Here is a 14,899-nt window from a genome sequence, read left to right on the forward strand (position 1 = left end):
GGACTTGAACTGCTGTTGCTCAGAGCTCAAACTCTTGAGCGAGCTCTTAACCAACTGAGCCACTTGGCTGGCCCAAGTTTGTATTATTTTTAAATCTAATGATCAATGCCTTTCCCAAAAAGTCATTCAGTCAGCCTTTGAAAAAATAATTTAGGTTAGGGAAGCAAAGACAAGTCGGGAGACCTAAGTTAGAGTCTTTGCTTTGAGTTCCTTTAAGTGTGGTTCTTTGTGTCCTAGTTTCTTTATCCATGAATGAAGCATGGTTGACAAGATGATCTTTAAGGTCTATTCTATTTCTACAACTCTGTCTTCTTTTATCATCCCCAAATTTCTGATATTATGTTTAACCCACTGTGAAAATGGCCCAAGACTGAATCATGGGCCCAAAAGAGAAGTAACAATTTATTGCCAAACACAGTCAAAGTAGAGATGTATTGATATGCCTTGTACTTCATTATTAATTTAGTGTCTTGGGGAATATAAAATCTGAGATCCTTACTATGGTTATTTTCCTGCCCTTTTTTATTTGGGATGCTAAGGAAGAAATAAATACTAAAAACAAGAGCAGATATTTGGAGTATCAAATCTGAGACACCAGAAAATTAAAGCTGAACTGATAGAAAATTTAAGGTCTGATATCTAAATTATAACTAACTTCTCCTCATTCTTTGCTGTTATTCAATAAAAGTGTCACCTTAACCTAGAGAACAGATCAAGTTATCTGTTATCAAGTATCACAGATACCTCAAGTAAGTATCACCACGAAGTCAGGGACAGAATCTCTTAGAAAATATACTGGTATGTGTGTATATTTTTGCTGTCAAGTTACATGAAAATAATAATTCAATTACAGATACCAAAAGGGCAAACTACTACACAAATGCGGTTCACATTCCTTTGAACCAATCCATTTTGTCCAGAGTTGAAGTCCTCTTTTGCTTAGTATTGCTGGTACAGATTATTATTGGGTTGTTGGAAAAATCATGACGCATTTTTGTAATGACAAACATAGAAAAATACGTCATGACTTTTCCGACAACCCAATATTAGACTATGTTTAATGGCTTTAAATGGAGCACATAAATTTTACCCTAAATTGAGAAGATTGAAATATTCTGCTCTTACCTCTCTAAGCAATCTGTCAGATATATGACTTACTACATCATGGGTTTCCAAGACTTCCCCAGGGGGAATGGGGCACGTGGCAGAGTTGCATTGTCCACCATTGCCCAGGCTTTGATTTCAAGCATAGCAATCTTTGTTTTCAAATCGGTCAGAAAGGCACACAGTGAATGGCAATCCCTTTTGGATGCTGCCCCTTTAGGTACATGAATACAAACTGCACACTGTTATTGACAATAGTGACCACAGAAATGATGTCTCACCTGGAGTGTGATGGCAGCTTTCTTGGTCATGGACTGATAGATACCATTAAATTCCACATTGTGGTCTAGATCATACACTGGGCACTGAAATGTACATGGGGGATAAAAAGGAAAGCATCAGTAATGTCATATCATGTCACACTGTGCATACCACACATACAAAGTGGGGGTTCTGTACTCAGCCATAGACCATAAAAAGTTTTCCCCTAGAATAGTCATGAAACAGTTTCCTGAAACTTGGTGCCTTGTCCTCTAAAGTCAAGGTCACTTTATGTTAAAGAGAAATGAAAAGTTGTCTTGAAGTTTTTACCTTTCCACTTTTTATTAATACCTTATAAGGCAGAAAGGGCCTAAGGTTACAATAAAATTTTTATATTAAATTTATTGAGGTAACATTGGTTAATAGCATTGTATAAATTTCAGGTGTACAACATTATAATTTGATAGCTGTAAACTCTATTGTGTGCCCACAACCTAAAGTCTAGTTTCCTTCCATTACTGTGTGTTTGACCCCCTTTGGCCAGTTCCCCCTCCCCCATCCCCTTTCTTTCTGGTAACCACCATCTGTTGTCTGTATCTATGAGTTCGTTTTTGCTTTATTTTGTTTTGCTAGTTAATTTGTTACTTTTTTGTTTTATATTCCACACATGAGCGAAATCATATAGCTTTTGTCATTTTAAAAACTAAGAACACATGGTAGGTTTCTGGTTTTTTTCCTGTTATCCACAACTTTGTCTTCCTTGTACTTTGTCATGATCATCCCTCCCTCCCTGTTACCCTTCCTTCCTTCCTTCATTTATTTTGGTGAGGAGCCAACTATTCTCTATCTTCCCAAATCAATGTCGCTAAACATGGACTGCCTACTTGTGTGCAGAAGATACTGTTCTTTTTAATCAGCAGTTTTGCAGGAGATACATAGATATGTCCCCCACCCTCCTCGTTCATTTATCCTGGGACAATATAATGCTCCATATTGGAAAGTTGACAAGCTATTAAGACTCACCATGATATTCTGCACTGAGACAACAGAACATGGGTAAGCCACTTCAGACACAACTTTAATAATAACTGAGTCCACATCTTCAGGAAATTTGTATAGAAAATACTGAGAGCAACAAAAAGAAAGCCATGGCTTGTTAATATCAAGCAATGTTTACAATCATGAATGCAAACTATTTTCATATGAATCAGATTGTTTCCTCTAATATTAGTCCCAAAGTTTAGATACGAATCTCAATAAACCTCCATTAATTTAGTCAGCCATTCATCTCACACATATTGAGCAACTGCTCTCTGCAGGGCTCTGGGCCAGACCTTAGGAATAATACAGCATGAACAAAACAAAGCAGTCATTTCATACAATATTGCCATTTCATTTTCTATGGTATTTTTTAACTAAATTTTGCTGCACTTCATTTCAGTTTCTACTTAAAAAGATCCCTCCTACCTTTGAATGAAGGACATGTAGGATGTAATATGAGACAAGATTTACTTTGTGGTTATTTTGAAACATGAAGCTCTACCCTGAAAAGCAGATAAGCCTGTTCTTCAAGATCTTAACCACCTTCTTATAGCCAAGAGTCAGCACTAGACCCACCCTTCCCCTAGACTTTTTGCTAAAGAATTTATTTCCTGGCTGGAATATAGTGAGATGACATTTAGATTCAAAGACCAAGCCTTACATCTAGCCCTCTGAAATATGCTCACAATTTTGGGCAGGCTTAGATATCTTTAGAAGTATTTCTCAAATATCATCAGAATAAGGAAACATTTACAATAGAAAGAGGTTATACTATTTACCTACTTAGACTATAAATCCATTGAAAAACTTATTAAGGAAACACTTAAAATACACAGAGGTTCTATTATTTACCTATTTGGATTATAAATCTATTGAAAATATTATTAACTCTTAAGTTTCAAACGTGTTGCTAATAATGAAGAAAGGGAACTTCTGCCCAATAATTTTAAATATGGTAACTGGTTGAGAAAATTGACATAAAATATGTGATTAAGATTTTGAGGAAACCAACCAAAACATATTTTAGGACTCTAACACATCTATTACTTTAAAGGTGAAGCAAAACATGTTAAAACTTAACATTGCATTCTAACATCCTCTTTACTAACCTTATTCTGAGAACTAGAGCAACAAAAATACAGTGTTTTTCAATAACCCAAAGCCTTCTGATGGGAGAAAAAAAAATCTCAAGATTGAGGAGTGTCATTGATGCTGCTGTTTGGAAGCCTGTTCACGCCGCTCAACAGGTGGCAACACTCCCAAGAACCCACCTCATTTTGTGCTTTCATTTTGGAGCTGGTATTAAATTCATGTAATACAGGACTCTTCCAAAGGTGAATCCTCTGGAATTCCCAAGAGGTGCTCTAGGTTGTTAAGGGAACCTACCTTTGTAACTAAAGAGCATTACTGTGATAACTGTTAGCAATGGTGAGCACCATATATGTACTCATATCAGAGTTGGTTTTGTGCGAGCAGTAGATATCTACTGAACCCTTTTCTATATGCCAAAATATTATCAACCTTCTTTATCTCTAAATGATCATAAACCCCACATAAATGTTTTTGACCCTTGCCTTGATAATCTACTTTTATCAGAAATAAGCAAATAACAAATACCCAAAGCAATGGCTGGAATTTAGGCCAAAAATCACCATCCTGGGTCCCAATTACCTGCCCAGTTTCTAGAACCTGCTTCTATCTACAAGAATAGAGACAGACAGTGATGATGAAGGTTGTATGAGAATGTCCAATAGTTTGGGTGAGTTTGTAGGAATAGAAAATCTTTTCAACAGTTGAAGAGGACATAAAATTCAGGCCAAAATGGGAACAGTTAATGGTAAAGTAAGACTTACATAGATACTGAAGAATTTCTACTTTGTTTTATTAGTTTGTTCTAAGTATATTTTACTCTACTTTGGGGTTTATATACAAACTACTTAGGCTTTAATATTTACATGCCTTTTTAAAATAAAAGGAAGTCAAAATATATAATCATCACTGATTTTCAATCTACAAATTGAAAGTTCATTACAACATTTAGTATATCATATTTACTATAGCTCTGTACAGGACTATTAGACTGTACTCATTCTGTAGTTGGGGTGCAAGTTTTCCACCCCTTTCTAATATCTCATATTGCACCTAGTAACAAATGCTTTTGAATATTTCATGAATTACCTACCCAATAAGTATTGAGGGAAATGTACTGTGAGTCTGTAGTCCTCTCCTATCACTGGGTGGCAGTATATATGCATTGTGGAGGCTTTCACTGCTGAGAAATTTAACTCTTTTAAAAGGTGTGTGGGAGTGGACTCATACAGGTTTGGGGAACTAATTGTATGCATCTCTCCCCAACTCTATGTTCAGTGACATCATGTTGGCAGCTGACCATCGGCCATGGTGAAGGTATTTATACCACAGAAATGGGCAAATACTACATATCATGGCTTTCTCTCCAAAAACTGGTTGTTAAATATTTATCACACAGGTGGTTGTAATAGATTTACAGTAATGTGCATATAATATATTAATCCAAGTTTTAATATTTCCAAAGAAAAAATTAAGTAGCCATTTATGACCAAACTGTATTACAGCCTGTGTTACAGTTTACAAATCTTCTGTATTACAGAAGATTTACAATAAATATCAGGACATTAAATAAATCTGTTTTAAACTATTGCATAAACTTTACTCTTTCAAAAGCCATGAAAGAAAAAAGGAAGGTAGCTAGAAGTGTCAACAGAAAAGCAGCCTGAATTAATCAAGGTTTTCATGTGTTTATTCTGTTTATGCTTTTGGCTTAATGGAGAGCACAACACAAATATCTAATTCTTCTAGTAATTTTTGTCAGTATTCTTGTTCTCTCTTTATGACAGGAGAAACTATTTTTTTCCACTCACAACACTGTAGAAATTAACATCTCATATTTTTACTGTGTCTCCAGGTCAATTATTTATTTGTGTATCTGTTTAGAGATGGCCTTCCACTCTCTGTCCCCTCGGCCCCATCCCAATGATAAGGTCCAGAAGTTGTGTCTCTCTCTTCTCCATCCTGCTATCCCTGGCCCCTAGTACAGTCTAACACTGCTTGGTACATAGTAGGTCAACAATTTTCTGAATGAAAGTTGAGCCAAGGAACATCTGCAAACAAATGTCATGACACCCATTTCACCAGTTCTGGTAATAAGATTAAATGTTGCGTCTAAAATCCTAGTAACATGAATTACATTAAAAAAATACAAATATATTTTAAGTTGTGAAAGATCAAGGGCAACACCACATGCTAACTCTACCTGTTACTATAGTTTTTTTGAGTAATACCAACAGATAGAATCATAACCTTGAAACCCTCACTTACCTGAGGTTGAGAGGGGCTGGCAGTGAAGTAAAAGGCAACATTTGTCCTGAGGAATGTAAGTGGGATAAGTTAGCAAGGAAAAAAATTTTTTTTAGAAGAAAACCATCTTAAACTATTGTAGATGCAAAAAAAAAAAAAAAGCCTTATCCTTTGTGAAGGGAGGTCTGGTCTCATCAAACATACAAAGTAAACTGCATGGGAATTTGGTTTCAACTCTCCAGAATGACCAAATTAGGGGGCAGGGAATAATTTTATGTCTTTAAATACCCATGAAATAATATCTATACAAGTACGTATTTTGTTTACTTTTGTAGACATTTTTGCCTTTGGATTCTCTCAAGATTTTACAAGAAAGCACAGGGTTTAGGTGTCGGAAGTGGGTTGAAAAGGAGAGGGAATGAAAGTTTGAGGTCCTTTTGAATAATGAAGATAACATGTCAAAATAATGTTGATGTACCCATGGCAAAAGATCATGTTTTTAAAAATGGAGTGAGAAGCTAACCAACATGGGAGGGTCCCTAGGAATAGGAGTGTGCTCTTCCTGCTCCCAAGCATCTCCCCAATTGCCTTCCACAAGGCAAAATTCCCCTCCAAGATTTTGTCCTTTGTGGGTTAGGTATTGCCTTCTAAGGCCCTCCTTTAAAAGGCATGTACCACCAAAGGAATATAATGGAGTTATTTTTTCTCTGGTTAGCAATTTACTGTGAATTATTTTATTAGATACTTTCATGTTTCTGTGAAAGACAGCAATGATCCAGCACGGGGAAAGAAGAGTGTGAGAAGCATGCGGGAAGCATACATTTGTAGCATAGAGTGCTGTCTGGAGCGAACATATGGGAAACCGCCCAAGAGGCCGGAAAACACAAAGACAAGTTTGGTGCTCTCTATAGTTTTGTAAAGGCTGCCTTTGCACTTTTGCTCTATTCTGGGTTTTGTCTCATTTTTGGCTGTGAGAATCACTCATACAAGCTCACTGCACTCCCATGTCTACCCCCCTGGGGAATGGCATGCCCCCACCTCTCCAGTGTGGCCTGCATTTCTGGGAATCTTAACCTGGCCATGTTTTGGGGTCCCTCCCCAGCTTCATAGACTGGTGCTGTTTAAAGAACCTTTTTTTTTCTACTTCTAATTTTTCTTTTATAAAAACTAAACAGTTAAGAAAAATTATTAGAGATTTCTTTGAAAGGGCATGTCCAAATATTTAAGCAAGAAGCTGATGATTGGAGGTATTGTTTAGAAGTCATAAAATTTGAAAACTATTTCTAAAGGTGATGACTAACAATTTAGGCTGTTGGCAGACTGGACTCAGACTTTAGCAATGGATGCAATTTTTATATGTCCTCTCTCAACAGAAATCATCATCAGTGTTGAGGATTGGTTCTGCTGAAACAAGGTTGAAAACTTGTAGCCTTAAGTCACCTAAAGAAGCCAAGGTCAGTGACAAACCCAGCTGTGTGTCTGCTCCTGAGATTCCACAGCCAGAGTGAGAACCCACGGTGCTGTGTGTGTCTGGGTAGTGCCTTCTTAGTGTGGGGAGTGTCATATGCTGTCACCAGGGCAATATGGGGCCTTCATTTTTGTTTGTGGCCGGGTCAGGGGAACAAAAAGGATACTGATTTTCTTGGTTATCAACAGACAGCATACGATTTCCAGGAGTAACCAGTTTTCTTTGGCCAGAAGTTATTGGTTTTGTTTTGTTTTTTAATTCCTCCCCCATCATTTTAATTCCAGCTTTAACACTGAATGTATGGCCATCAATATGAATTTTCTGAGGTTATTTTTCTATTCTTTATGTTTTCCTTACTAGGATAACACTTATAAACTTTAAGCACATAATATTTTCTTTTAAGACTATCACATTTAAATCCTCTCTTTCTCATGGAGTCAACAGTATGTGCAAAATAAGCATTATGCCTGTTATAGATGAAAAGTTCTGCTTCCTTCCCCAGGGGCCCTGAGAGAAGTGGGGAAGGTTTCGTTATCAAGGGTCATTAACAAAGAGAACAAAGCCCACTGAGATCCATGTACACCTTTAGTTTTAGAGAAAGAAGTATAAAAAATTCATTTTATTTGTTTCAAACAAAGGAAACAAATATTTACTCAATAGATATAAGAAAAAATAAAAACTGGCTTTGTTCCCTTGCTTTGGCTAGTTTGAGGAAGAGAGGTAGAGAAAAGGAACAGATGGAAGCAAAGGGGATGAGGGCGCTGGTAAGGAAGGCAGGAGAAGAAGAGGAAAAGAGAGGCTCATGGGGAAGGCAGAGAGAGGGGGGAGAAATATAAACAGGAGAGTAATAAATAACACAGAAGAAAAATGAAAGGGGGATGGGAAGAAAGGGTAAGTGCAAAAAGAACCAAGGACAAGAGCTAAGCAGTTTCCGAAGTGAGTACCGGAGAGGACTGTGAGATTCACAGGTTATTCATTTTATGATAGCAAGGCCCCTGGTACAGAGCACAGTGGGCGTTCAAAACCCCCACTTTGTTGTTAAAGAAACTTATAGCGTATTATTCACTTGGACTATGGACTTCAGGATATCATTTCCTGTTATCTACTTACTGCCATCTGTCGTGAACTCCCTTTGCTTACACCAACCCTTCCACCAGCCCTCATTCTCTGTAACCCTCCACCTCATCACTCTGGTCTAAGTATAAACTTTGCATGCATGCACTAAATCCACCCTTTCTTCCCTTCTCTGGGGCTTTCTTTCTACAAAATCCAACTCTCCTATAAATTTTATCTGCTTTTTTACTCTTTGGTATAAATATACTCTAGTCTCAACCATTTTGAAAATAAATAACAAACGAAAGTGCCTCAACAAAATTTCTCCTTTTCTCCTGTATTTTCCTCCTTTGATTCTATATCCTCCCTCTCCTTCACAAACCAGCTCCTTTTTTTTTAAATTAAAGTTTATTGGGGTGACAATGGTTAGTAAAATTACATAGGTTTCAGGTGTACAATTCTGTAATACATCATTTATATATCGCATTGTGTGTTCACCACCCAGTCAGTTCTCCTTCCATCACCATGTATTTGACCCTCTTTACCCTCATCTACAACTCCTCTCCCCCCTTAACCTGTGGTAACCACTAAACTATTGTCTGTGTCTATGAGTTTTTGTTTCTTCATTTGACAAACCAGCTCCTCATCCCTCATTCATTCTTTCCTTTCCCCAGTGCTACCAGGTTTCTTTCCCCACCATCCCCCTAACAGTCACCTCCTAATTACTAAGTCCAGTGACTTTATTTCTCTGTGACTTTTGACACTGACAACCACTCCCTCTGTCTTGAAACTCTTTGCTCCTTTGGGCTCTGTGACACCTGTTTTCCTGGGGTTTCCCCCACACATCTAGCTATGCCTACTCAGCCTCCTTTGATAGTTTCTGTTTCTCAGACCATCCCTTAAATGAGAATGTTACCCACAGTCCTGTTTTTTATCTCATTTCCCATATATATATATATATATATGTATATATGAATATATATATGTATATATGAATGTATATATATTCATATATGTATTCAATTGCCAAAAATATCATATATATGTTCTGTTGCCACAAAACCCACAAAAATGCCAGTGGATCTCCAGTCTCCATATCCAGCCCAGGGCTAACTCCTGAGCTGCAGTCACAGAAGACTCATCACCTGCTGGGCTTCTGCCCTTGACTGTGCCTCAAGCACCTCAAACTCCACACGATCAAAATGGAATGTCCTGTTATTTTGCTGATCCTGACCCACTACGTCTCTTTGTCAATAAACCTCACCAGACTTGGGACATCATTGTCAGAATTGTCTTAGACCCCTCCCTTTAGATCACATCCCACATTTGATTGATCACCAAGACTTACTGATAGTATCAGCATTAAAGTAAGCTGGATGCACCTGCTCCTACCCAAAGCACTGTCTTTGCCCGATATAGCATCCAATAAGAAAAAAAAATTTGAAAAGTAATGTAAATCATTACTGTAGTCTACCCCAAAATACCAAAGGGTGATTACATAGTATGACACAGAGCAAAATGGCCTAAAGTCTCTTCACTCATCCATTTCCTCAAAAAATCGACTACTTCTCACAGCATCTAGCTAAGCTATCTCACTCAAAACTCTCAAAACAAAGACTCAAGAGCCCTACGTAGAAGCCTAGAGGAGGATCGAAGCCTGCAAATACTCATGTAGGACTATATTTTTTATTCTACCACATATATTTGTTGAATTTGAGAATTACCCCCATATATATTACTTGATTCTTTTTCTCCCTTACAACTTTGTCGCTGCCGTAACGTGTTCAGGCTCTAATATTTTATATTCTTCTCTAGTTAACTAACTTTTCATTGGCCTATTTGCCTCTACCCTCCCCTCTCTCCAGTTTGTCTTCCACATTGCCACTAAAGTCATCTCAAAAAATCAGATCTGTATATTATTCTGTTGCGTAAAATCCTTTAGCGGCTCTCATAACTGGAAGGTGAAGTCTAAACTCAGTGCTGCAGACAAGATCTCAAACACCGAGGGTTGGGTTCTGCCTGTTTGTCCAGTCCTGTCTCCTGTAACTCCGCCTCAGGCACCATGTCGACTGGCCTTCCTGAAGCACTTCTACTCAGTGGCTATCTGTAACTCAGACTCTTTCCTGAGCATCATGCTGGTACATATCCAACACTCAGTCAGACATCTGAACTTCAAGTTTAACATGCCCCAAAGTAAACTTATTATCTCTTCCTTCCCTCCTCAAAATTCTCATTTTCTCTTAGTGGTACTGCCATCTACAAGTTAGAAGATCACCCTCGACTCTCTCGTTGCCCTTACCCCTCAAAGCCAATCAAATTTTGTCAATTTCACCTCCAAATTCTTCCGTTCACCTCTTTATAATTTATCTTGACCACTGCATCAATGTTCTAATTTCTCTGCATCCAGTCTTGTCCCCTTCAAATCCATTTTTCACACAACTCTCACAGTGTAGACAACAACCCCCATTTCTTAACATCCTTTCTAAGCTCCTCTCACCCCATGATCAGGTGCCCGCCTGCTCCTTCCCTGTCTGCAACTTCACACTCTGCAGCATTGAACACCAAGGCACTGGAGTTTGGAAAAACGAGTGGTGGCAAAGCTATGTGTGTGTGTGTGCGCGCGCGCGTGGAGGTGGGTTGGGGGTAGTTAGACTGCAGGGAGTAATGATTTAAGGCAGAATTTTATTTTTAAAGCTGGATTTAAATAAATATATGTTTCATGGATTTGAGAAACATATTCAGGGCAACATAAAAATTGTGAGAGCAGATTTAAACAGAAAGTAGACATTAGCGTGCTATAGTGGGAAGAACTCAGTGTTGGGAGTCAGAAGTATTGGGCTGTTGGAAAAGTCATGATGCATTTTTGCAACAAAAAACAGAGAAAAAATATGTCATGACTTTTCCAACAACCTAACAGAATCTAGTCTTGAGTTTGCCCTTTCCTAACCGTGTGAGTTTAGACAAGTCACTTAACCTCTCTGGGAGCATCAGCTTGCTCATCTGTAAAGATGAGATGAGTGGATCAGATTCCCAAAAGTCCTTCCATTCTTAAAACTTATGATTCTAGAAAAAAATATCCTGGAACGTGTTTCATGTACCTTCTAGTCTGCCACTCAAAAACATGCTGCAGAAACTGCAACGTTAGGAATTTTGAGGTAATTCTTCAGTGTTTCTCTCAGCACCGAGAGTCCAGATCTCACAATTCTCCACTCTTGCCCTTTACCAACCTCCTCTGGATTCCTGGGTCCCCGGCAAGGCTGGTGTGGGACAATCCAGTCAGGGAGGAAAAGCACATATATTTCAGATACCCTCTCTTCTCAGGCTTATCTATTCTCATAAAAGCTTTCATAAGTGTGTGCATTTTGAAATGCTCTGAATGTCTGGTTGTTGAGGTCAAGTCACACTAGAAGAGGTGGAAAGAGAAAACAATGTGAGGGAATAGATTTGCAGTTTCACCAGCGTGCAAATCATTCATTGACACTTGCACAGAGTTGTGATCTATGACTTCAGCTTCACAGAATTCAGTTCTCCCAAGGATCTAATGAGCCACCCAGAAAACTGTCCCTAGAATTTAAGTACACTGCCACCAGGTGACAGTGACAGGTCAAAGACACAGAGACCAATCAGTAAAGGCAAAGCTTCTCTCAAGTTCAAATTGCACTCTGTTCAAGTAATGTGCTCCCACCTCCTTCAAATGTATAACCATGAATTCTCATATTGTTTAATATAATAAATAGATTTAATTATTAAAACAACTAAACATAAGCACCATATTTAAAAATTGCTTAGTGATTCTCAACTCTGGCTGCACATTAGAATCACCCAGGAAACTTTAAGAAAATATATAATAATGCTCAAACCTCCTTCTTAGAGACTCCGATTTAATTGATTTGGATATTTCGAGTTTTATTGATTATCCACTGGAGAATCTTTTCCTGCCTTTTTTTTTTTGGGGGGGGGGGGGGGGGGAGGGGGGGGGGGGGGGTTTTGCTTTTGAATTATCAGTTACCTTTTTCTACGTCAAAATTAATGGAGGGATTTGGGGAAAAATGCTCTGACTAATTCTTCATCATTTTGGCCATTCATTCATCCATCTGTCCATCTGTCTCTATGGGTATACACGGTCAAGGGCTGTAGAGAAGACTGAGATAAACATGTGGTTCCTACTGGCAACACTTTTCGCTAGAGACTCCTTTGTAACCTGCCTTCAAAAGTTTAAGGAGCATTTTATAATAGAACAATGTTCTGATTAGAAATATACGCTGCAAAAGTAGTATATACTATGTTTAAATATTCTAAATTTAACCTTTTTATTGAAGTGTAACACACAGAGAAAAGAACACAACTCCTAAGTATATACCTGAATGAATTCCCACCAGGCAGGCGTAACCATGTGCTTCCTTTTTCCTTCCTAAAGCTATCTCTATCCTGGCTTCTAGCATTGCAGAACAGTTTCGCTTGTTTTTACACTTTATTTAAATGGAGTCAACTAGTATGTGTTCCTCTTGTCTGGCTTCTTTTGCTCAGCATTGTGCTTGTGAGGTTTTTACCTGTTGTTAGGTATGGCAATAGTTTGTTAATTTTTACTGTTGTGTAGTAGTCTATTAAATGAATACCACAATTATATATCTAGGAGCTAGGTATATAACTAGGAGTGGAACTGTGGTGTCAGTCCTTTCAAATTATAGCAATTCGGTAAATGTAGTGGAATCTCATTATTGTTTTAATTTGCATTGCTGATAGCTAATCAGGTTGTGTTTTTGGATAGCTTCTTTGTTCAAGTCTCTTGCTTATTTTTTTCTCAAATGGCCTTGCCTGTCTCTTTTATTTTTTATAAAACAGGTATAAAAACAGTACTAATCATTTCAAATAACTGACTTATGGTTTGCTTCATTTTGTCCATTGTCAATTTGTTTTCTATTTCATTATTTTTGTGCTCTTATTTTATTACTTCCTTTTACTTTCTTTGAGTTTTATTTTTCACTTCTTTTTCCAACTTCTTGAAATGGATACTTAGCACACTGATTTTTCAGCCAGCCTTGTTTTCTAACATGTACATTTGAAGCTATACATTTTCCTCAAGCAGTGCTTTAGTTGCATCCCTGAAGTTAGGAAATGCCATAGTTTCATTATCATTTTTTCAAAATGTTTTCTAATTTTCATTGCGATTTCTTCTTTGACTCATAAGTTATTTAGAAGTAGGCTAGTAAATTTCCAAACATTTGTGGTTTTCTTTATATAATTTTGTGGTTGATTTCTATATCAATTCCATATACAGGATTTTAGTCCTTTAAAATTTATCAAGATATACATTAAAGCTTGGCAATTTTGGTAAATGTTGCATGTGCACTTGAAAAGGTTAGAGAGTCTATCATTTTGGGATGCAGTTTTCAAAATACATTAACTAATTCAAGTTTGTTAATCATGTTATCTGCTCTTTTATAGCAGGTGTTAGTAAACATTTTCTTAAAGAGCCAGATAGTACATATGTTAGGCTTGCATGCCATAATGTCTCTGTCCCAACAACTCAGTTTTGTGTTTGAAAATAGCCATAGAGAATACGAGAATGAATGGGTAAGGCTGTGTTCCAATAAAACTTTATTTATAAAACCAGTGGCCAGCCTGTGGTTCATAGCTTGCCAAAATCTGTTCTATCTAATTACTATATATATGGGGATTTAAAATTTTTGATCTGCTTATTTTATCAGCTGTAAACAAGTCTTCCACAAAGAATGTGGGTTTATCTGGTTCTCCTTTTCATTTTGTAATTTTTGTTTTGTATATTTTGAAGCAATGTGACTAGATGCATACAAATTTAGAGTTTAAATTTAAGTCTTCCTGGTGAATGATTCTTTTAGAAATATGAAATGTCTCACTTCATATTTGTTATGAAATGTATTGATATACTACCCTAACTTTCTATTGGTTAGTGTCAGTGTGGTATTTCTTTTACTCTTTTTTATTTAAAACATTTATATGTTCTCTTATTAAAGGCTGTACTCTTGTAAGCAACAGTAGAGTTTTCCTTTTTTTTAAATTCCATTTGACATTCTTAGTCTTCATTTAGCATATTTGAGTCTATTTATATTATACATATATTCCCCCCATTGGATAAATATAAACATTGATTACCCTTCTGAGACTCTTCTATCTCTGCCCCCAAAGTTCTAGTAAGAGGTCCAGGTTAAAGGATTGTTTTCTCAAGTATGGTTTCTGCTCCAAGATCTCCTCATTTTTGCCTCAGAATGCTTATTTGTTCCGGTGAAGCTAAGTCTGGACCTGTGTCTGGACATACAGACTTGCAACCCCCCAGTGCCAGCCCCATCCAGAGCAGTGCCCTGACTCACAGGCTCCAAGATTCTTGCCCTTAAGAAGCTCTAGCTTCTTAAGAGGGTAGGTGATAAACGGGGTCAGCAGTCAGGATTTTGCCTGTGTTTTCTTATTGATTTGTAGGAGTTCTTTATATATTCTGCATATCAGCCCTTTGACATTATGTGTGTGGGAAATATAGTCTCCTAGTCTATGGCTTATCTTTTTGTTCTTGTAATGATGCTTTTGATGAGCATGAATTCTAATTTTTATATAACCAATTTAACACTTTTTATTTAAAATTTATTTCAAACACTGAGAGGGGGA

The 14,899-nt window shown here is 37.3% G+C and overlaps 1 protein-coding gene across 1 annotated transcript in view; it reads right to left on the reverse strand.

The window, feature by feature from the left end:
- SIDT1 (SID1 transmembrane family member 1) overlaps positions 1-14,899 on the reverse strand; it is an 86,521-nt gene that overhangs the window by 42,802 nt on the left and 28,820 nt on the right. The window contains exons 3-5 of the mRNA XM_019652225.1: positions 5,764-5,809; positions 2,389-2,490; positions 1,386-1,469 (exon numbers count right to left, since the gene is read on the reverse strand). Coding sequence (XP_019507770.1) covers positions 1,386-1,469; positions 2,389-2,490; positions 5,764-5,809 — 232 coding nt within the window. The remainder of the gene's footprint in view (positions 1-1,385; positions 1,470-2,388; positions 2,491-5,763; positions 5,810-14,899) is intronic.

Source organism: Hipposideros armiger, unplaced genomic scaffold (assembly GCF_001890085.2).
Source record: "Hipposideros armiger isolate ML-2016 unplaced genomic scaffold, ASM189008v1 scaffold_176, whole genome shotgun sequence".
Lineage (NCBI taxonomy): Eukaryota > Metazoa > Chordata > Mammalia > Chiroptera > Hipposideridae > Hipposideros > Hipposideros armiger.